Below are 24,302 nucleotides of genomic sequence, written 5' to 3' on the forward strand. Positions count from 1 at the left end.
TCCGCCTTTGAGTTTTAATGTTACTTATGAGTTAAACTTACAATTTTTTCCACATCCTTAGAATTTTACTCTTTATATAAGGTCTTTCAAGTAAGAGCTGCTGATCCCACTCTTCTCATGGCTGGGACTTAAGAGTAGTCACTGCAGTTAGCAACTCTGAAAACAAGCAGGAACTGAAATTAATTTCTTTTTAGTTACAGAAATTAATTCCATGTTATAGACCAAACTTGAATTATAGTCTTTCCTCTGCTTAGTGTCACATCTTTTAAGAAAGTACAACTATATGTTGATGTAGGAAGCTGATATCCATGAGGCAGGATTTTGCTGATCAGCTGTGACAAGAGTGCAGCACTGCAGGGCAGGTATTTGAGGCGCATTTGAAGGGGTGCAGTTTTAGCAGCAGGGCAGGACTTGCCCAGTTTTCAGTGCAGCCCAGAGAGGTGTGGCTGTATCAGATGGACTGGGATTTGCTTGCACCCAGGATTGCTTAGGTCTCTCCATCCTACTGGCCAGTGTACATGCGTGGTGCAGTTTGTGCTACCCGAAGACACAAGCTGCTGCTTTTCAAATTAATACTTTGAAAAATTCTACTGCCTATCCTATCCTATCCTATCCCATCCCATTTTGCCAGTGTCAGTAAAATGACCCAGGGAACACAAAAGTAACTGGCACTGAGTTGGGAATGCACGTCTAGTTAAAATATTGAGAAAAGCTGAAATTCCTGGTGGCTGCAGACAAGCTGGATTGAATATGTCCTGTTTGTTCTGGCTATGCTAACCCTTTGACAGCATTGAGTTCAAATCAAAAACTGCTTTCTCTCCCTCCCTGGTTGCCTGGCAACTTCCTTCCTCTTATTAGCATATGATTTCTATTCCTTTTTTTATTTCATCAGTACAGCGTTACACACTCTGCTCCCTGCCCTGTGCTGTCGCCTTTGAGAAGAGCAGGATTTGTGCCTTTATATGAGACTTCGGCAAGTATGTGATTTGGCAAAGAAATCAAACATTTGGGATTAGGAACCTTTGGCCATAAATGCCTTATCAGAAGCTCAGAGGGTGGTGTTTGTGTGGGCATGTTTTTCGAAGTCTTTTCATTTTCATTTGCTGTCATTTTTATACTAAGGGCAGAATTCTTGCAAATCAGCACAGCATAAATGTCTGGCCTCTCTACATGTGCAGAGCATCAGTTTGTGAAACGTGCCAACAGAGATTGGCTACACAGACCTTGGGGGGCATTTTGTCCTCTTGGTCTGTATGCAGTTCCATAATGTAATATGCAATGCCATAATTCAAAATATAAATTTTTTAAAAAGTCATGTATATTCAGGTCAAACTATGATTGGGAAAGAAGGCAGCTAAAGAAGTAAGTGGAAGAATTGAACTAAGTACTCAGATTTTCTTCTCATAATAATGCGATTTAGGAAAAAAGAACATTTTGCCTTTCAATTGGCCAGGTGTATTCTTTTATGAAATAACAGGTGATTCAGACTGGGTCTGTAGTTTAAATTGCCTTTTTTCTGCTCATGGACTCTTACAACTATAATAAACACCCCAATATTTTTTTGCTGTTGCATCTGGTAAAGAACGTAAGATTCAAGTAGGAGTAGAAAAAACCTACAGTAACAACAAAAAATAGAAGACAGTGAGGAGGAAATGACAAAGCATTTGAGGGGTGTTTATATCAAGATGTGTAAAGGAGTTTTTTCTTAATATTATCCAAATCATAAATCAGAAATGAAATAATCTACTTTTTCAACATCCTTGGGTTTTTTTATGCTGTGGTCTGAGTTTGGCAATTTCACTTTTCCTCTGTCAAAATACTTCGATCTTCCTGTGAAACATCTGGGTTCTTACTGTGGTCATAGATGCCTCCCTAAGCCAATGTGGAATTTTCAGTGTTTTTAGGTCTTGCAGAGACTTCACCATTTGAATTAAGAGTAAGCCCACCTATAAAAGTATTTTGTTTTTAAAGATGCTTCCACTGTTTAAAGATATCGTTTCAGAAAGCATTATTAGTTTGACAAATATTAATGTATGTGATGTTGGTATTTAATTTGTAGATTTAAAGTGATAAACACAATGAAGTCCTTGAAATGCCAAACCTTTCATCTCTGCTCAAGCCAAGGTTCAATTTTATTTTCAGTATGACATTTGCTGCCTGAAGTGTTACAAGTGACTTGACCTTAAAATTACGTTTATTTTAGTTCATTGAAATGGTTGGCCTTTCCAGTTCAGCTTGACACCAGCAGTGCAAATGGGAGAAGACAGACATGCTTGCCTGTGACTCTATTTGAAAGCAAATTAAAAAGGTATCTAGGTGATGAATCTGAATATTTCCATTTAGATGGGATGGTAGTCATCAGTTAAAGGCAATCATGGTGCATTCTGACATTTTAATTTCAGGTTCAAAAACAATTATATATGTAATTAAGGAGTAAAGTGTCCAGGCAGCCAACCTGTCTGATTTACATGTCTTGTTGGTGTGTGTGGGGTTTTTTTAATAGATATACCTGCGCATACCACTTTGAGACTGTAGAAGGTGGAAAATCTGAAAGTTTGATGTTAGTTAATATGTTCTTCTTAAGGACACTCTTCTTTCAAGTATTAGTCATACACTCAGTGTCATTAGGTTTATGTTTATCATGGAGATTGGACTCTGTGCCATTTTTAGAGAGGTTGTTGTGGTACCTAGTTTATTTATTAATATATTGTGGCATGCTTGCCTTGGTTTTTGGTATGATTTTGTTAACTGTGCTCTGAGAGGCCTTATTTAAATTGAAACTTCTGTTGGGATGAACTGTCCTGGCTGAGCTTTTCTCAGTCAACAAAACATTTGGCCAACGTAGAGAGAATGAAGCAGGCTGCTGTGTAGGAGATGCATGTCTCCTAAGACAGGGATTTTTTTCTTGTGCTGTGCACTCTGTACAGGGCTGTCTGGCCAGCCTTGAGAGAGGTCTTCATACTGTCCAATTGCATGTCTGTCAGTTGATTAAGGAATGAGAATATTGTGCTCTGAAGGGAGCCCTTTGCACTCTTGAGCTGAAAAGACAGAAGGCAGGACGTGCTTCTGAGAGAGGAAAAAAGTGCTGATAAATATGTGGAGGGATCTAGGGGGAAGGAGAAATAAAATAAGCACTGCAAGCAAGCTATTGCTGAGTTTAATAATCACAGCATTTTCCGGTCCAGCCATTGCACCGTTAGCATCTCTACTAGCATCTTGCTCATTGTAAAATGCTTGGGTTTTCCTTGATTGTGAAGGGCATTCTATGAAACCCAACTCTATTCTGCTCTTAACAATAAGCTGGCTACCCTTCCACCCAGGCATGTCTAGCATCCATGCAAAACTCCAGAATTCATTTGTGAAAGTAGGTAGAAGTGTTAGAATAAGTTATTAAAAATGTAGACCCATAATGGGAGTAAAGAAGATTGCAAGTATAAAGAGAGGTTTTACACCTGGAAGTTATTATAGTTATTTAGATTGAGCGAGAATAATAACCAATTGTTTTCTAAGATGTATGACACATTTATGAAAAACCTTGAAGGATAAATGGATCTTTTTAGTATGCTACTTCCACAAAGGACTCTATGAATAAAATAATAGTGAGAGAACTCTCAGTGGATGCTGAATACTGCTAATTGATGAAATTATTACTTATTACGCTGCAACCGAACTCTGCTTAGAAACACTATTTTCAGTATGATTTTTTGAAAATGACAGCTGAAATGTAAGAGGCTTTGTATTGAAAGTGAATAGTGATAATTTCTTGATATCTTTGAAATGAAGGATATTTCAATGACAGTTAAAACTGAAAAAAGTGTTTTTTCTTAAGTGCACAGATCATGGACTATGACTGTGAAAATAAAATGAAATTTCCTGAAATCAATAAAGTAGACTTAATGTGGATTTATGAGGCGTTTTAAAAATAACTTCAAGTATTCTATTTATAATAAAGCAGTCAATTATTTGTGTCGGCAGTTTTCATATTATGTCACATTTTAAGGTTAAAAATTAGGTTTGCGAGATAGAGTGTAGCCATCATATTAAGGAAAACTCTTAATTCTAAATTAAATCAGTATTGAAGAATACTGCTGATTTACTGCTCAGGGCAAAATGGGAATGAGGACCAGATTTGCTTTTCTATTGATGAAATTAGGGCCTGCTGTCCTTCTTGGTGTGTCTAGTTAGGTCTATATACTAACTCTCATGGATTGTTATCAGTAATCAGTGTGAGCATCTGCACTCAAAAGATCACATATAGTGCAACATTTTGCAATATAATTACAGGTAAATACAAGGTCTAATTTTAGCCTTAACAAATCTGTTCATCAGTGCTAAGATGAACCTCCCTGTTAATTTCAGCAGTCTTAAGAATCAGAGGGACAAAGTAGGCTTGTGCAAATTCATGCTCACACTTGTGTGTGGTTGTGTTTGTATGCTACAGGAACACAAGATGGGAGATTAGAGGTGGTTCCCAGACTTATTCTGCTTCCCTTTTAAAATTGTGTTTGATATTGCCCTTTTTTCAGTTCCAATTGAAAATGCAAAATTTGAAAGATTTTAGTAAGCACGAACATAGCTTTTCAAAACAGATGGAAGTGAGAAAGTGACAAAAGAGTTGGGAGGGAAAAAAAAAAAAAAATAGCAAAGAAGATAACCACAACAGAAGCTGTTCTAGAATGCTGGTGATGAAATGTAGAAAGAAAATGAATACAGAACAGAAAAAAATGAAAATATTATCTCTTCTCAAAGTATCTATAGTCTGAGTAAAGTTCAGTAGTCAGCAGTAACCAATACTCTGCTGAAGGGCCAGAACTCTTTCATTAGGATAGGGTATGATAAGAAATAGTTTCTGGAAGACTGTAGAGTAAGAACTGCTTCTTAAGTAAAGCAGAATAGCTTGCATGCTGCTAAATCTTGGTACCGGGTGAGGGGATAAGATGAATTGATTTAGGAACCCTTAGAAGTATTTAGCACAAAAGCGAAGTTAGATAATTTTTAACTCCCAGTATAATGTTCTTTATGCACTTAATCAATGCGCCCTTAGTGAAAAATATGTAAGAAGTCTTGAGAGTTGGGCTAAAACTCTTTTAGTGCTGGAGCAGTGTTCTTGTCATGCTTGCTCTGAGATTTGCTTTTATAATCTTAGCTGAACAGCAAATCAGTTCAACATCTAATCCAGGTTTGCCTTCCATCCTGTGCAGGGCAAGGCAGAACATGGGGATGGAAGTCTTGTTCCAGGAGTGATTCCAGTAATGATTAGACTATTTTACAAAAGTGTCTGTTGTAATTATTTGTGACTCTTAGCCAATTTTTCCCTGTTTCAAATGGAAGCAGGGAACTCATGTATTTAAGTAGAGGTAAGTGTTGAAACTTAGGTAGAGTTTCAGGCTGAGAGCCATCATCTTGGAGGCAGCCAGTTGGTGTGTAAGTCCAGGAGGGTGAGAGAGAACAGCGGTTGTGGTTGTGTTCCTCCTGTCTGGTGTTTTATCACACTCAGCTAAGGTGTCCTGCTGTTAATCCCCTCCTCAGGTGCTGTAAGAAGCAGCTTAGTTTGGCTTGCAACTTCCACTCCTGGAGTTAGACTTGCCCTTCTTACAAAGCTTCCCTGTGAATGTAGGCCCTGACTCAGGACAAGGGAGCAAACAATAGCTAAAAGAAGAGGTGACCTAAAGTCAAGTGGAAAGAGCTCAACATGACTTGGCAACACGACTGAACCATGTCCTGGGCTGCATCTAAAGAAGTGTAGCCAGGAGGTCGAAGGAGGTGATTCTTCCACTCTACTTTGCCCTTGTGAGACCCTCACCTAGTGTACTGCATCCAGCTCTGGGGTCCGCAACATAAAAAAGATGTGGACTTTTTTGAGCGAGTCTAGAGGAGAGACAGAAAAATGATCAGAGGGCTGGAATACCTCTCCTCTGAAGACAGGCTGACAGAGTTGGGGTTGTTTGGAAGAGAAGGCTCAGGAGAGACTTTAGAGCAGCTTTCTGGTACCTAAAGAGGGCCTACAAGAAAGCTGGAGAGGGACTTTTTTTTGTTTGTTTTTTACAAGGAGACGTAGTGATAGGACAAGGGCAATGGGCTTTAAACAGAAAGAGAGTGGGTCTACATGAGATGTTTGGAAGAAATTCTATACTGTGAGGGTGGTGAGGCACTGGAGCAGGTTGCCCAGAGAAGTTGTGGATGCCTCATCTCTGCAGTGTTCAAGTCCGGGTTGGATGGGGTTTGAGCAACCTGGTCTAATGGCAGGGGGGCTGGAACTGGATGAGCTTCAAGGTCCCTTCCAACCCAAACCATTCTATGATTCTATGAGGTAAAGACTAAATCCACATTTCTGAAGCTGGCAAGCACAGAAGTACAGGAAGGTGGCACTTGCAGAGAATTACCTGGGTACCTTTCCTTTGTATAGTTTCTAAAAGATGTTACTTCTGTTACAACTTTTCCTGTTACTCTGCAGTATGTGCTTCTGCTCGTAACAAACAGCAAAGGGATACTGGTCTGAGACAATTGGTTTTTAATACTTCCATCCTAATTGAATGATAGCTTTGTGGTCTTGTATTCTGGGAAAGAGAACTTTGACCTCTCAGCAAGATGGGAATTTTATTTTTTCAAAAGTCCATTACTTTGATTTTGATGCAGCTTGAAATCCACAGCCTTAGAATCATTTCAGTATGTTTATAGGAGAAATACTTCACTGTAATTTTAGAAAACCTTACAAAGGATAAAAGGAATAGTTCTTCCCTGCTCAGAGGTCTCACAGCAGAGATGCAGTTTTGCTTAATAAGGAAAAGAATTGAAAACTAATGCTACTACATGCAACACCCTTTACAAAGTGTTTAAAAGTAAGTTTTCTCTATAAGCATGGGACAAAGTATAATAGATCAGAATCCAAATGTTTGCTGGCACGTTTCTAGATTGGGCAGCCTTACCTCATTATTTTATTTTTTTAAGAGTATCGCCTCTACCTCTGTCCCACACATTCATCAGTATTTGATGTCAATGAGATTTGAAAATCAAAACTGTAAGAGTGAAGAACTCAAGGAATTTTTATATTTCCTGTTACTGATATATGTTCCACTCTCATCTATAACATGTGAGTCCCTGTATACTTACAGAATATCACTTTTCCTTGCTTAAAGGTGTCAACATCACTTTGTGCTTCAGCAAAAGTGAACAATGACATTTTAAAACAAAATGGAGAAATTGTCAACAGTTTCCTCTTGCCTTACTTGCATGGGCTATTGAATTTTGTTGTTTGAAAATTAGCTGTGGGTTTGGTTTTTTTTTTTCAATTACCAGACATTTAATAATATTTTAAAATATGACTTCACATATCAAACCCTCACTATTTATCAGATGCAATTACAAATCCTTCACATTTCCATTTTATTTCTACATGCTCATTCTTTTTTTCCTTTTTGATGAGGATGCTCTGGTGTATACACAAAGTTAGTGGAAAGTCAGTAGTCCCATTGTCACTTTTGCATTTTACCATTGTATTAAAGAGTTGCTACTGAAATTTTTGTAGAAGTTTGCACACTAGTTGCAAAAAGGTAGGTTTACTTGTTACTTCATGTCGCAACAGATTTAGAAAGTCAGTACTGATAGATAGTTGGCATGTTCTTGGAACAAATACAAATGTTCACATTTGTTTCAAGCACTGAATGTACTAGATCTTTTGGATGTATATTGTTACTCTCATACTTCCATTTCAAGTTCATTTATTGGACTTTGAAAATCACCTTTTAACAAAGTTTTCAGAACATTGCTTTGCTCAGCTAAAATTAGTTCCGCTGTTTTGCCAATGATTAAACTTAAGCAGTATTAACTTTGCTAATTTCTCTCCTATGATCAAAAGTTAGCAGAGCATTCACTTGTCATTAACAGATGTGTCTCTAATGCAAGTTTGGGTTTTGGTTAAGCAAACACTCAAAACTGAGGGTCCAATTTGGAGTTTCAGTTACGGAGATACAATGGCCTTTTTTGGTTCTGACAAAGCTTATTTTCAAAGGCAACTGAGCTTGCTTTGTCTTGTGATCTGTTGGTCTTGTAGAAAAATAGAAGTGAGATGTAATTGTATGTGTATAATAATGATCCTTTTTGCTATATAAAATATAGAAAAATAATAAATGACTCCCCATTTGGGTGAGCAGTTACAAATCATATTTGTATTCCTCATGTAACAGAGCAATTTAATGTGCAAGCATTTTAGACATAGATCAATTTTATAGAGGAAACCAAAAAGTTCTGATATACCTGGGATGCAAACCTAATATTTTTCTAAAGCTTTAAGTTTTGGTTTGTAAAGGAGGAAGATGTTTTTCTTACAAAGATGAAAAAAGGTGACTTTTGGGGTAGTGGGTATCACAGACTGGAAACCATGTATGTGTTGACCTCTAAAGTAACAGCAGTCATGAAGCTAAGAATCAAGGCTGTGATGTGAGTTGCTCTGGTTTTTTTTGCACTTCACCAATTGGTTGGATGATGAAAGACTGTCCAGTTAGGGAGAAAAATTACTAAAATGTTAACTGTATGTGTAGAATGAGATAGCTGCACAAAATTTTAAAACCTACTTTTAAAGGCTGTAAATTAAGAAATGTGTTATCCAACCAAATGAATATATATATAGTTAATTCAACTCTGAGTACATCAGCCAGAGCTGTGCTCAGCTACGTCTTCTCTGAATTTGCTGTGCAAAGGCTAATATTTTTGGATGTGGTGTATTGTTTATAGTGTGAAAGCATGATCTTATCACAGAGTGGGGTGTCCCTGGAGAAGCCTCAGAACTGATCCTGTGGTATGGTGCAGTTTGAGCCTGCTTTAGGCTGTATGGTTTTGATGTATATATGCTTGTGTTAAATGCATGAATAATTCACTGATACTGGTACTACTTGGATATTTAAGTAAAGCCTGGAGGGTGAGTATTCGCTTTAGTTTTCCCTGTGAGGGTCAAGGCACTTCTGTAGAGATTAGTTGTGTCAAGGAGGTAGCATGCAGAGTTTCCATGAGCGTAATTTACCACCCAGAGCTCTTCCCATAGAGGAGAGTGGTTGGTATCTATGGGAAACAAGTAACATTTTTTGGGTTTCATTTTAATAAACCTTTTAGAATTTACAGTAATACCTAGCACAAATGCATTGCTGAGTTAGAGAAATCAAGCTCTAAATCTGACAGTTAAGGTAACAGCAATATTATGTAAACCATGCTTAGGGTTGTATAATTTTGCTACTTTGTTAATGTGTAATGCATTAACTTAGTTTATGTAACGGGAAGTGCATGAGGTATAACACACTTTTGTTAACATAGACATATTCATAACTAAGACTTTCCCGACTTTTGTGGGAGTGATTTAGAAAACTGCTCATTTTGTTAAGACATAGTATTTACATATTGCAGGAAAATCTGAGGACCAAGAAATTCTGTAGTGGTAAAATTGAAAATCCCATTCCTTAAGTATCTAGTAATGGATCGAGGACTACACCTCTAGGATACTGGTACACTGTGAGGGTGTCACAGGGTAAATTGTCTTACTCTCTCTAGGGGCTTACTCTACTAGGGGCTATGCAAGGAGTGCAAGGAACCAGAAAGGTCTTTGTTCTGCTATCAGCAGTTTGTCTTAGGGGGGAATTTAAAGCTATGTGGAAATGTAAAAATGAAGATACAGCACTTAAGTGCTATGCTAAAGGCAGTGACCTGGCAGCACACAGGTAGCATATGCTTATCACTAGATCGTCCACTGGCCTTAGTTCTTGCTCCTTTTTGAAACCATGAGCTTGTGTGGCTTGAAGAAGAAATTTGTCTTGTGATTAAAAGCTGGGACTTTTCCAGCTGGGTTTGAGCTCCCCCTGCCCATATGGATACCAGGATTCAGGGTCAGGCCTCAGTCCTTGAGCAGGTTGGCTTCTCCATCCCTGTCTCACAGAAGGCTGCAGTGCTGCTGCTCTTCTGGCACTGGTTCATAGGCTGGTTGTCTCTTCAAAGTACTGGAGCCCCATCTTCCAACTCGCTGGACCTTGAGGACTGGTTTGTAGCTAATGAAAGTATAAAGGGCTCAGGCAGGAGCAGAGGGCCACCTGGAGAATTTATTGTTACTGAAAGAGATGGGAGGGTTGCACCTTGTCACACTGTGATGTATTGGAATAAACTATGTTCACAGTCTGCTTGTGACTTTGCTCATGTGTACAGCCATTTGTCTCAGTAACAGAAAGCATATCTGGTAATATACAAAAATAATTCCTTGGGGGTTTCCCTTGGATTTTCCAAAGGCTGACCACATTCTTCCCTTGGTGTTTCCACTCATTTCACATTTCATCAAGCTTTCTCTGGCTTTTGTTGCTTCACAATTAAACCAGGCCTGAACTACTGTGAAAGCATGGTCTTTTCACCGTTTTGAAATTTTTGCATGAATTCATGAATTCCTAAGAGACATTATCATCCAAGTTACATAAATTGTTTGTAAAGGTTCTCATCAGTTGTGATCTTCAGTAACGAAATACATATTTGACACAACTGTCAATTTGTGGGATAGTCTGTCATAAATAAGCATGTGGGAGAGATTCACAACATTGTCCTATATTCTTTCAATAATGGAAAATAACACAGAGCTAGCTTCAGGAAGACATGACACCATAGATACTTTTCGAAATCTCGTGTTTATCTTCTGGTGTCACAAACTCTCTTATGACTAGAACTTTCTGATTGGGCAATGAAACTTTCATGTATAATGGGGACTTTACATGGCATGTAAAGTCCTGCATCTGACTGTCAGTACCTCATGCAGCTTTCCAAGAAGTAGAGTATATGTGAGAAGCAAAATGTGAATTAGGCAATTCAAATTAGATATTAATAGGAGTTCACACCTTGGTCATCTTCTTCACTGATGTGATTTTTCAACACAGTTCCTTATTGTGGGGTCATCTAATCTCATGAAAACAAATACTTTTGAATTCTTTAGCCTTTGACTGAATAGCAATTATAAAATTAGTTTCATATTCAGATATACTAGAAAATATTAGTGGAAAAGCCCGAGGTATTTGTTTCTGTCAGTGAATTAACACTTGCATAGCTTTGAAATTAATTGTTTAATATGCTCATTATTCTTAGAAAAAATAAATATGTTCTCATTATGTTCACTTGGTGAACGTATGTATCTTGCAATACATTTAATGTTACTTGCTGTGAGGGAGATTACAGCTCCTTTTAAGGAAATTGGGTAGATTAATGGAATGGGGTGGGTTAAATTGCTCTCTGCATGCATTCCCTAGCATGCCTGGCCTACTCCGGAATTTTAATTGATATATATAAAAGTTTTTAGCTGAGGAGGCTCTGTGAAGCAACTGGATTAAATCAGGATATAGCCTGTGTATTGCAGAGGCTGGGCTAGGGAAATGAGCTGTATGCTAAAACAAAGACTGACACGTGGGACCTTGTTTTATGCCCACAATCACAGTCTGCAACAGTGAACGGTTGCATTTTCCACAGCTTCACTGTGACAGTGTGCACATTGATCTGTGGTGAACTTCAGCAGGTGTTTTGGGGCGGTTCATAGGAAGCTTCCCCAACAAGCTACAGGAAGTGGACAGAATCCATGAAACAAGCAAATACTTACTTTGTCTTTTCAAGAAGTTTATACAGTTTTGATATCGCAACCTGTGGCAGAGCCTGAAGATAGATTTTCTGATCCTTATTCCGGCTTCGAATGAGCAGTAACAAATATGAGGATTACTAAGGACTAAATACTCCTGGTGCAACTCATTGGTTTCAGTAAGAGGCTCTCCAGAAGAAGAGTAATCTTTAACTATTGAATTTTTCCAAATTTATTGTTTTGAATGAGAGGTAAAGTCCACATAAGCAGGACACCTTGATAAGGTTGTTACTTTTGGGGAGAAAAAAGAAAAGCCAAAGATTTCACAACATAGTGCTTTAAAGAAAAGCTTTCAAAATTTGAATTAATGTCACATAATTACAAAGATGCTGCTAGACTCGTAGGACTTTTTGATGACTGTCTTGAAGTTACTGCAGTCTCACCTATGAATTAAATTGTACCTTTTTCTTAATAACATCCCCTCTCTGCCTGCTCCTCTGTCCCCAGTGGCTTTGGCGCAGTCTCAATGAGCATAGTGCTTCCATAACTTTTATATTTTATTTTGCTGAACATGCATTTAATTAAGAATCAGATTTAATTGAAATAGCTTCTTCCGATTTCAGGAGAAGAGTGGCTTTATGAGATGAGAATAAAAAGTGACACTTTTAATGAAATTAAAAATGAAATTAAATGTCTTTAGAAATTTATGTTGCATCATTGCAGAGCATGTGCCAAACCTGTCTTGATTTACCTGAAAGTGCTGTATCAGAGACAGGACTCCCAACCGGAGAGTGTATCCCATCCTGGATGACTGCTTTGAAATCACTTACTTGGAGTAATATTAAATCAAATTCCTGATAAATTACTCACTGTGATATAACATGCTGTTTTAAAACTTTTACAGCCTTTTTATTAATAGATGATAGTGAAAATTAGAGCTAGTATTTTTTCTGTAGATTTCTTAATCGTACCATTTAAAGGAGAAGCTAAGCAATAAACATCTAGTGAATAGCTTATGGTAAGTTTAATCTCAGAAGCTATGTTGCTGTTGGCACAGATCAACATAACCATCTATCACTAAATTCTCAAAATTTAAAAACTGTAGCTACGACTTATACATGCTAGTCATTCTCAATGTACATTACATATGAGTAGTTTATTGCATTTTAGGATTCTTGCAACCTAAATCAATATCTATTAGACGTAACAAATATGTTCCTTTCTAGAAGAGGATGTATTCAGAAATTGAACCATTCTTCTGTATTTTGTAGCTTATAATAATTGTTGTCTTTTAAAAGACCTGAAAGAAGTCATTGTCATGGGTTATTATTAAAGGAATTCCTTAAGGTAATTATATTTGAGGGAGTCATCTGCAAAATATATTTGAGTTGTGTTCCACAGAGATGGGCTACTTGGCTTTTCTCCCAAAGTGAAGTCTTCAAATTAATCTGTGGAAATAGTGAAAGAAGGTGTAATACATTGGTGGTGCCCATAATCATCAGTGCTGTGCAAAGCTGCAAGTTTAACTTGACTGTGCATGTTGTGCTTCTGTGTCACACGTCACAAACTCAGGATGGGCTCAGTCCATTTCTATGTCCTTACTCACAGCCCCGTCTCTTTCTTCATCAACACAGTACCACAATAGACTTCCACTGAAGTACAGCATCCTTATATTCTGATTTGCAGCCATTAATGATATTGGAGTTATATCTACTATTAATGAAATAAATGGGGTCATTTCTGTAAAACTGTAAAGATATAATTCATAGGTTCTGCATTACTATACAAATAGCATCTTAATGTGAAATCCAAAGTTCATAGTACTTTGAAAAGACATGTGTTATGTACCTGTATCCTCTGCTGGGGAACTTAAGTCTTGCCCTTTCAATATCTGGAGAGATCAAGCAACAGCTCATATGACAAGAATGAGAACTTATGTAGCAGAATAAGCATATGATTCACACAAGCAAGATTGCAGGTGCCCAAATAATTCTCCTCACCAATGAACTTTCCCCCTGCTCAGATGACCAGTGTGTTTGAGAGATTGGAGGTCTCAGGTTTCCTTTCTTTCATGTCCAAGTTGTTTATTTTTGTTTAGTTGTGTGTATTCATTGTTATTTGCAATACTAACTCTAGAACTTCCTTATTAATTTTGCACTTAGTGGCTGACCCGTCTGAATTTTTAGTTAAATTTACTAAATGACTGACTAGCCATAAGCTGTGAAAAGCCAACCAGGGAACTGAAATGAATAGGAAGAAAACACCCTCACTAATTTAATTTCTGACAGTTCAACTGACCCAAGAACATTTGCATTATTTTCCCACTTAAGCAGTTAACTTCTGAGTTGTTCTGAAACACCAGGGACCTCTAGCTAGAGCAACAACTTTGGTCAGTAATCCAAGATTTGGGCAGGTAGTATATTATTTAGGTAGTGGAAATACAAGCAGTTTTTATATTGTATATGTGGTTTAGTATTTTCTGTGCCAATTTTATTTCAGATTTAATTCTGGGACATGCTGTGCTACTAGTCCTTTTGGGTTTTTGCAACTGTTGCACTTGGAGCCATGCTCCTGCTCCAGAATTCCAACAGGAGCAAACATATGGGGATTCTTCCGTCCTTGGCTTGCCCCACCATTTGTTCCATGTTTTAAACCAACTGGTGCTGTACCCAGTGGAGTACATCTGTTACAGTTTATTGCTAGAAATTTGCAATTCATTTCAGTTTGCTAAAATAATTATAATATTCATGGCCAAGCATTAAGCAATTACAAAAGAGAGTAGACAAAATTTTGCTGAAGTTTGTATGTGATTCAGAACCTACTGCCCAGCTTGGGTAATTTGGGTACTCAACAGTCAGATAATGCTCTGACAGTTGAGTTTGATCATCCTGAGAAATTCAAGTATCTGCTGAGATATCCCTTATGTGGATGTCCCTGCTCTGTTTTAATTAAGGGCAAAATAAATTGGCATAAACCACCACTGAATGCATTTGGTTGCCACATCTTGCTTGAGGTACTCATCTGGGGAACACCCTGAACTGGAGCAGAGTCTTTGCTGCTGGAATTGCAGAGGCACATCCAATAACACCCTGTAACTCTTTCTGAAAATCAGCAGCATGTAGGCTGCTAAATAGTCTATACAGTTTCGAATGTTGTAGCCCACTTTTCATCTCTTTGTGCTTCAGGCAATCTGGAAGTTACAGTGTCAGGCTATGTTGTTGTTTGCAGGTAGAATTTTCAAAGGGGTGAGGTTTCTGGTTTTCTGGGGAAAATCGGATTACCAATCAGTTCAGAGTAAAGCATTAAATAGTTGAATAGAAAGTGACTCGTTCACATTTAAAATAAGAAGTCCCCATAATCAGTGCAATAAAATCTTAATACAAGAGATGACTATGTCATCATTATCACCCTCCAAAGCAGATTTTTAAAATTGGGAAGAATCACAATATAATATTCATAACTCCATCACACTCCTCATGTTTCTGTAAGTCAGTCTCGCACATCTTTGACATATAGTAATAGAATAAACACACACTACTCACCACAGTGGAGACATGTAATGCTAAAGCCAAGGTTTTTTATAGGTAAACTTGCAAACCAGTTCCAGAAGTTACAACCAGCAATGTGCCTGTGTTTGTTCTCCATCACAGACCTGAGTCTGGGTCTGTCTCTTGAATGCCTTTCGCACTCATCCCTTGAAATAAACGAGGTCACTTTTGCTATAGAAATCTGTCACTTGTCTGATCTGAAAAAGAGTTTTGGTTCCAAAAATCAGATTTAATATGTTAAGTTACACTAGGATAGTGAAAGACATTGCAAACTTCATTCTGCCTGTGTTGTTGGACCACCACTATGACTTAAAAGTATAGCTATATTCTTGAGATTTGTTTGTGTCCTTGCAAATAAAAGATAAAGGAGTTAACTTATCAGCTCACTAGGCTTAGAAGGAGATTATTATGCCGAGGAAGTTTGGGTTCATACTGAAGTGATGAAACATTCAGAAGTAACCCAGATGTTTAAAAATATTTTTGCTTGTTTTGTTCTACAAGTGTTACTTGGCATGATATAATGAAGCAGAATTATGTGTTTCTATATGCTGTACATAAAAAATATCTGGGAATGGAAACCATTATTAGAGCTGCTAAATATAATTCTGTTTTCTAGTAATCCTAGAAAGGTCTTTAAATATTCATTATCTAAGTGGTGTGGACAATACAAATCAAAAGAAATTTGTATGAAGTTGGGCTGTAATGTTGAGTAATTGCATTTAGTTTTACATAGCACTGTAAATAAGTGTGTAAAGTGTGATCTAAGAGCCTTTGAACCTTTATGGAAATTTTAATCTATATTTTAATATCTTTTGTTCTCTTTCTACAGAACATTCTGGCTTTAAATCCCCGAAAACAAACACATGCAACTCTTCACTCAACTGCAGCAAAGAAACAAGTCAAGAAGCAATGGAAAAGGAATTCTGACAAAAACTGTTCAGTAAGTGCACATTTATCATTGCATCTGGAACATGTTTATCATCGCATCTGGAACAATCATTGAGGCTGAAATCACAGCTGTGTGAGAAATCAATTGGAGTTTCTTGTGTTATTTAGTAGCCACATTTGGCTTCTAGTTTGTTCCTGTAGATACAAAGTTACTTTGTGATGAGCTGTTTATTTTTCAGAACCAATTGCATTCCATACTTTTTTAATTTTTGGTGATTTTAGTAACTGTTTGATGCAACTTTTGTGCCTTTTGTTATGGAGTCTGATCTGTCTCTCATATCACATCCCGAGCCACGCAGAGCCCTTTCATTTCCCTGGGCAGCCTCTTCTGCTGCTCCCTCCTTTTCTTTCTGTATTCCAAGAGTGACACTGGGCAGAGCAGCATTCACTATCCTTTCTGAGACTTTTAAAGCTAATTTTATTTTGCTACAGAAATAGGGGAGCCTATTGTATGTACCTATTTTATATATGAATAAATATATAATGTTTAGATTAAAACATGACTCGGGTTTTTAAATATTGTGTGTTGTATTTTTCAGGAAATAGTTGATCTTAGGATAAATTTTTTTTTTCTGTAAACTGTATATACTCTTCAGTATTTCTGCCATTAGATATCATCATTTTCTCTCTAGGTATTTGAATTCCTAGTCTCAGTGTGATATTTGACTAATCCTATCAGATGCTTTTTGTCTCTTTGATCTCTCATCTGATTAGAAGGTTTGTAGTGTTTTTACTGTCTTCCTTCAGGTTGTCTTACATAATCCTCTAAATTCAGAAATCTTTTAGGTAGAGTACTATTTCCCATATGGGTATAATGATATTGGTGTCTTTTCATAGTGTTGTCGAGACACCTTCTCCCACTACACAGGAAAATTCAGATAGGAAGTTGATTTTGTTTGTAACTAAAAATATGTCATGCAAAACCCAACAAAACACAAACCCAACCAAAAATGCCACAAAGTTCCTCAGTTTCTTAAAATCATGAAATCCAGTATGAGCAACAAATACTTGCTGGGAGGACGAGCCCAGGATATCCTTAGCATTTCAGCAATGCTCTTAGTACAGTTTCCTGTTTTATAGTATTGATTGTAAGAATCTCTTTCTTGCTAGAGCTAATATTCCTATTTTCTTGTATTTATTGGCTCAGATAATGTATGAACTAGAAACTTACGTATGTGAAAACCCTCTGTTTGTGAGCTTGGACGATTATTTTGGGATGTCTGATGCAGATATTGCCCACAACTGTCTGTTGCTGCAGCACAGAATGTTGGGCCACTTAGCAAGCGGCTTCTGGGCAGCTGCAGTTTACACTGTTGTGTTTTCAGGTGACCTGAAATCAATACCGGGCTGTAAACACCTCTGTTTTCAGAAACTGTTAGGAAGCTCAGGTATCCATGCAGCAGGGCAGCTGGGCATCTGTGTGGTAACCTGATTACATGTTCCACTGTAAATTATCCTAGTTAGTTAAACTGTAACATAGAAATATTTTATTAATGGGTGTATTAACACAGATTTTCTAAAGCATCTAGACTTTTAAATCACTCTGTTATCCCTGAGCTGTTCACCATGTCAGCCTTGTTCGGTTTTTGTATTCAGTTTATTCATAAAGTGTTTGATATTTGCTGTTGATTTTTAAAGTGCATAGTTTTCTAGAAACTCTTCCTGTGTTCCTGCTGTTAGCTGTATGTACCTCATGTTGTCTCAAATATTCCTGGATCCCCAAGGTCTGAGCTTCTTGGGCTGTGCAAACACCACTGATTTGGGTTCATTGCTAGCTTGCGTGCCTTGTCAGGATTTTCAGTTGAAAGAAATTCTGAATATTGCCAAATATTGCAGGATGATGTTTTGTCATAGGCTTACAATCTAATAAACAACTTGGCTTTATAGTTCTGCAATACTGCTGGGAGATCTGTGCAGTTACTAGGACCCTGCCCTGACAGGAGTCTGCTCATGTGGTACAGTTTACAGGATTAAAGGTTAGAAAGAAACAAATGTGTACACGAGCAGATATAACTACCTTCATCACACGTAGTTCTTGTACTGCATATTATGTATTATTTAGTAGAAACATCACATAATTGAGTTTGAAAGCTATTATAAGAAATGTAAAGTGCTAGAAGGAACTGTAAAGGGATAGTCCTTATTTTTAGATGGGTAGTGGTCCTAGTTTTTAAAACTGACAAACCTTTCTTCACTCAGAGATAGTAGCTTACTTTTACTGTGTAAGATTTGCTACACAGCTTACTATAGCAGAAAAAGCCCTGAAAAAATAAAAAAAATTCAAATATTTGTCTGGTCTCCCATTACATAAAAGACATTAGTAAAAAATAAGAGACATTTTACATTCTCCAGATCATTGTTGTTGAATGGTTTTGATAAAAAAATAAAACAAGATGGTAGAATCCTTTCCTAGCCTCCTTAAATTAAGAAAGCTAATGTAGGAAAGGATTCATTGAGCAAAATTTTCTGTTTTGGTCTAAAGAGCCACTGGTGATAATGTTTAGGCCTGCTAATGAATAGATCAAGCTCCATTTGAAGTCCATACGAACTTTATTTGTTTCCATTTCCTTAAAATCTGAATTTGGCTTCTAGCTTTAGATTCTTTTAAAGCTGTTCTGATGCTGTCTTTGCAGAACTACTGTTGAAAGGAAGGTGGGAGTATGAAAATACAAAACTAATTAAATTAACAGCCCTCAAAACTCTGAACAAAAGCTGCATCTGCTGAGGCATGCACACAGTGACTTTGTAATGTCTAATACACTTCCAGATGGCAGACTTACATATTTCTTCAGAATAATTACACAAGTGAAATTTTAACTCCTAGCCTGCTCTGAGACACTTTGGGTTGCCCATTTAATGAGTTCTGAAGTGGAAACTGAATGTCAGTATCTTTCCTCAGCATTGGACAAGTATTCTCCTAAAGGAAGGTTCAGTTATGCTTTCAGTGAGTGCTATCTTAGCAACCAAGCGTTGCTGTAAAAATGATACAGCAGTAGGTGCAAGATTAGTCAGCTTTCCTTCAGAAATTTTAACTCAGAGATATGTATCAGAGTAGGAAAACTCCTTATTGCTGTGTCACCCTCAGTAACAGCATTAGACCTAAGCATTAGCACTCTTGTTTCTTATGAGTCATGCTGAAAAGGGGTATAAACAGATGCCTCTAGTTATCTGGGGGAACAAAGATTTCTGTTGTCCAGAAAAAATTAAAAGTAGAAGAGTTTTGAAATGGCTGTTCTAATAGTAAACGTTAAAGGAGGGTGCAAAATTTAGGTCACATTAAGTCATCGATTTACAGATAAAACAAAAACAAAGGGGTGAACTGTGAAACTGATTTGCTTTGATTTCAGGGCTTTCCTAAGTAGTTCAAGATTGTTTAGACTTTGGAATAATGTATTTATTTGTGGTATCCAACTCTTTATAATTCCATTTGTCTGTGTATTTTATGCTTGCCTACATTTAGATCACAAACTAGAGGGGCAGATGTGTGCATTTGCATTGCACCCAGCACACTGATTCCCATGCTTTATGAATAGGGTTTGTAAGCATTATGGGATGAGTTGTGCTTTTACCTTGTACATGTGCAGGTTTTTAATTTAAATGAAATTCACCTCCACAGGTTTTATAAATTGACTTGTCGCTGGAGAATTCAGTGCGATATTTTAGTCCAGCCTTCTTTTTGGTAATGAAATCTTGTAGTTACCTACTAAGGATAGGTGAGAAGTTGATATAGATCCGCCTATGTATTCAGACTTTCTTCAGTTTCTGCATTTAGAAATAAATGTAACATTTGCTCCAGATGGAAATGCTGGATGTATTTCAACAAGACAAGAAGGTGAAAAGGAAATGGAGTTTAAATTGGTTTGTAGCTAATTGCCATAGCCTATAATAGTATTGATTTTCTGGCAGTGGTAGCATTGTTCTTTGTCCTTACATGTGCTAAGCCTGATCAGCATTGTGCAAAAAGAGCCTCTCTTCCATGAAATTTTGATGCTCACCTGTTTGTTTGTTTGTTTAATTTTTTTTTTCCTTCTTTTTGGTAGAGGCATCAGTTTGGGAAAAAGGCTTTAACTGTACTATAGTTCTTTCCAGCCATTAGAGAAAACCAAATTATTCACCTTGTCTTTTTCTGTACGACTTTAAGTGCAACTACCCGATTGCTTTGTGTTAATGATGGAGAGTGAGATCTGCAACTCATTGCAAGACATAACAGCTCATGTTGCTCTTTACATTCAGAGGACTTAAAACAGTAGTAATAAGAGCTTGCTAAAATGTCCTGTGGCTGTAACTGCTATATAAAAACATCTGTAAGAAGGAATTATTAAAAAAAAGGTGTGTAAGTACCTCTTGACATACAAATGTCCAAGCTTGCATAGAAAAATCTGTAAACAAGATGATCCTTTCTCAGCTATAATCAGTTTGTTGCTCTTAAGTGTTGCCTTCCAGTGAGGTGGAAAACGTTCACATGATTTTTGTCCCTAATCATGTATCATGCTTACAGAATAATCCAGTTAGCATTTCACAAATAACTGATGGATTGAAGCAGAAATAGTGCAAATTGCAGACAAGTAGATATGAAACCCTGTACACCCAAGGCCTGAAATCAGGAACTTTAATGAATAAATGCTTTTTCAGTGAATAATTTGTCCATTTCTAGACATGTATTGATGAAAGATTCTATATTTATAAATAAAAAATAATCCCAAATATTGTAAAATAGAGAACACTCATTAAAGGAAATCAACTCAATTATATTTATAATCTAAATGTATAGTTTACCTTTGCAAATATTTATTTTTGTCTTCATTGCATATGAATATGCAAGTTTAGCTCTTTCCTGAATGGGTATACAATGGCAGATGTCTCTCTAATCGCTGCTCTATTCAAACATTAATTGGTAGAACATATGTAGAATTCTACTAGTCTGAATAGGTATAGGATAGCAGCAGTCTTTTTAATCACATCACTATTCAACCACTAATTGGTGTGATGATTAAGGGACATTAGAGGGAGCACTTTGACATCTGATTCTTTGAACTGATGTCTGCTCGAGCTGCGCTGTATTCATCATGGCCAGACTGATTTCTTAAATAAAACGCTCTGATTCCCAAATGTGGAAAATATTGCGTTAGGATCTATTGAGGTGATTAGGGAATTTGAGAATGATTCTTATATTTAACTAGTGATTGACTGTATATGCACAAACTCTTCATATGAATAATACATATGTTACTGAATATCAGAAAGAGCTGAGAAGTAACATCAAGAGATTTTCTCTTTTCTCATAGTGTCAATAATTAAATATTAATACACATTTTAAAATGTACCAGTTTAATCATTTAGCAGTCAAATTCCTACTCATGCATTTTTTAGATTAACTAATTACTCTGCATTTTCTCCTATCGATAGCATATGCTGGCATTTATAACCCTTCCACTGGAATAAAGTGGTTTACATGTTTATATATATCGCTTATACTTGCTCTAAGAAACGCATATTATGAATTTCCTTGAATTTTATGTTTTATATTAGTTGCAATGTCTTAAGGTGTTTTCATTAGAATATCTCCATAGCTTCTAACTTGCCTGGCTGCAACAAATTAGTGGTTTTATGCATGTTTTCTGTGTATTAAATTGTAAATACTGGGTGATGGCAAGTTGTGCCAAATGCTTTCTTAGTACTCTTCTGGAGTGCTGTGCAAAACCACCTCTAACCTTTTAACTGCTTCTGTTCAGAGTTCCTCAGGTTTGGTGTTCCTCATATTTGATTTGGATGATTCCTGTTCTATAGAGGCGCATTCGCCATTTAGTGAGCAGCATTTAGTTCCAGGTGTATTTCTGATCTTAACCATTTCAAAACGGAAGTGTTTCAGAGCTGCAGATTGTTTCGTTTTGCACATACTTACATGACAAAATGAAAAACGCCTGTCTGCTGAAAGTGCTGAATTCTAGGTAAATCCAACTTGTTCTCCTTCATTAAAGCTGAGTAAATGAGAGTAGAGATAGGATCAGAAACCATCTTCACTGTTAACTTTCAATTTCTGCTTAGTATTACATACTTTCAGATGTGGACTTCTGTATACTTTCCTGTGGTTCCTGGATGGAGATAAAGGTGCCGTCTTACCCTGGTGTTTAGGAAAACAGAAAAAATACCAAGAAGACTAGCTTCTCTTTCTTCAGACCCTCTACTCCCACCTTTTTTTTAATTTTATTTTTTAAGCTATTGCCTACACTGAAACTAAGATTGCTCTTTCGTCTACTAGACTTTCCTCTTCTATAGTGAAAGCCCCTCTCCACTCTGTTTAGAAAGGATCATGAGCTTTAGGTTGAGAAATTTTAAGTGCTTGTACATTGTTTCTTGGAGAATCCTGTACCATTGTTAGCCTGTTAGTAATTACTCACTTCAGATCTATTTATAGTGTCTAGGTCCTGGATGACACCTGCTCAGTAGAAGCAAACGGAGCTGGGAGACGAATTTTAGTGTGAAGGAAGCAGGATAGCTTGCTGAATGCTGTATTTTAAGCAGGGCTTCTAGCACTGTCCAATATTACATTGCACTGAAGTGTCCATTACAAGACCCCCCTTGTAGTTTGTCTGCATCTTTGCCATGTATTTGGATGAAATTTTTCAGTACCAGTCCATTCATTCTTTTATGCATATCAGAAATGCAGTCATATATGCATATAAAAAGATTTTCTTGATTTAAGTATGAATGAACAGGGCTGGCAGAAAAAGCTGTGTCTTTTAAAAAATCGTGGTTGTGTTATATTTAAAAAGAACACTGACATCCTCATGCTTTGAAGCAAGGAAGTGTAACAGACTGGAAATTACAAAAGTATGTTAATGCAACAGAGCTGTCCAGAAGCTTTAAAAACCTTCTCTTGGTCAGTTTCTGCTGCATTTTTATCACAATGTACAGTCAGGCGCAGAGCAGGTAACTGCCTCATCGCTTACAATATTCAGTATTCTTTACTTACAGTAGTGTCCTGGTTTCAGGAACTCCTACATTTTTGGTAGTGAATCTCAGGAATTATTTGAGATTTTCATAATGATTTCTTTGTTGTTTTATAAGCTGATACATTGTTTGAATATAGTGTTGAAAATAGACATAGTATCCTATTGAGAATCAATGACCAGAAATAATCTTCTGGGTTCTTCAGTATGCAGAGATGCTAGGGACTCCTTGTTGAGGCACATTCCCTCACAAGTCTTTCTGGCTATGTCCCTGTTCCAGCTGTCTTGAGAAAGTTACATGTATGTGTTTTCTGCAGTTACTCCTTCCATTCTCAGTCACTCCTGATTAATCAACAATTATCTGGAACAATCACTCAGCAGAACTTTCTTTTCTCCTCTCATGTGAAGAACAGGACTACAATGTACTGTTTCTTAATTGCTAACTGAAGTGGAAGATGTTTTCTTCTGCAGAGCTAAAGATCCTACCACGTGCATTCCATTTGAAAATGGAATCAAGTTGTGATTCATGGCTTTGTTTTTTCCTTAGAAAAATAAGTTGAAGTATTGCTCATGTAGCATCTGAGAGGAATGTTATTAACATTGCTAAGGCAAGTCAATAAATTAAGAAGTATCCAAATGACTTCCTGTATAGGTGCTTTAAAGGATATGCACTATTCAGACAAGACTGGTAAAGTTTATGTTAATAATGCAACAGATGGTAAAAAATAGAAAGTGTAAAACTGAAACTTTACGATCAAAATCACTTGAGGGGAGGATAAGAAACTCATTTCTTGTGCTAAGAATATGCTATAGCGTTTCCTCACAGCAGGTTTAAATTTGGCAATGGTTGTAAATAGAAATCAATCTCATCATAGAATCATAAAAATAAAGGTTTGGGAGGGGTAGTTAAAAGAATTTCTGGATTGAAGTCCAGCTAGACATTTCTTGACAGATATTTGTATAACCCATTTCTAATGGCACCTGATGTAGGAGACTTCTCGTTCTTGTTAGTGTTCAATCAATGCAACAAAATTTTTCCTAAAATATACTGTATTTTATTTTTTGAAGATCAAATCATAATCTTCTACTACTACTTGAAGAACAATTGATAATTGTTCACTTTTTGTATAAATTCTGTTATAAAATCTTTACTATCTCTCTCTCTCTCTCTCTCTGTCAATTTATCTGTCTATGGATGCTCCATCCTTGGAAGTATTCAAGGCCAGGTTGGGGTTTTTTTGGACTAGATTATCTTTAAGGTCCCTTCCAACCCAA

The 24,302-nt window shown here is 36.9% G+C and overlaps 1 protein-coding gene across 4 annotated transcripts in view; it reads left to right on the plus strand.

Annotated features, from left to right (window-relative positions):
• Positions 1–911: 911 nt before the first annotated feature.
• The window catches only part of DPYD (dihydropyrimidine dehydrogenase), a 348,239-nt gene continuing 324,848 nt past the window's right edge, over positions 912–24,302 (plus strand). For 2 of the 4 annotated variants that reach the window (XM_017729849.1, XM_017729850.1), the window contains exons 1-2: positions 912–977; positions 15,959–16,069. In XM_017729849.1, the coding sequence (XP_017585338.1) occupies positions 963–977; positions 15,959–16,069 (126 nt within the window). In that variant the 5' untranslated portion in view covers positions 912–962. The remainder of the gene's footprint in view (positions 978–15,958; positions 16,070–24,302) is intronic. The other 2 variants (XM_017729847.1, XM_017729848.1) reach the window with 2 other exon arrangements.

This window comes from Corvus brachyrhynchos, unplaced genomic scaffold (assembly GCF_000691975.1).
Source record: "Corvus brachyrhynchos isolate BGI_N302 unplaced genomic scaffold, ASM69197v1 scaffold101, whole genome shotgun sequence".
Classification (NCBI taxonomy): Eukaryota; Metazoa; Chordata; class Aves; order Passeriformes; family Corvidae; genus Corvus; species Corvus brachyrhynchos.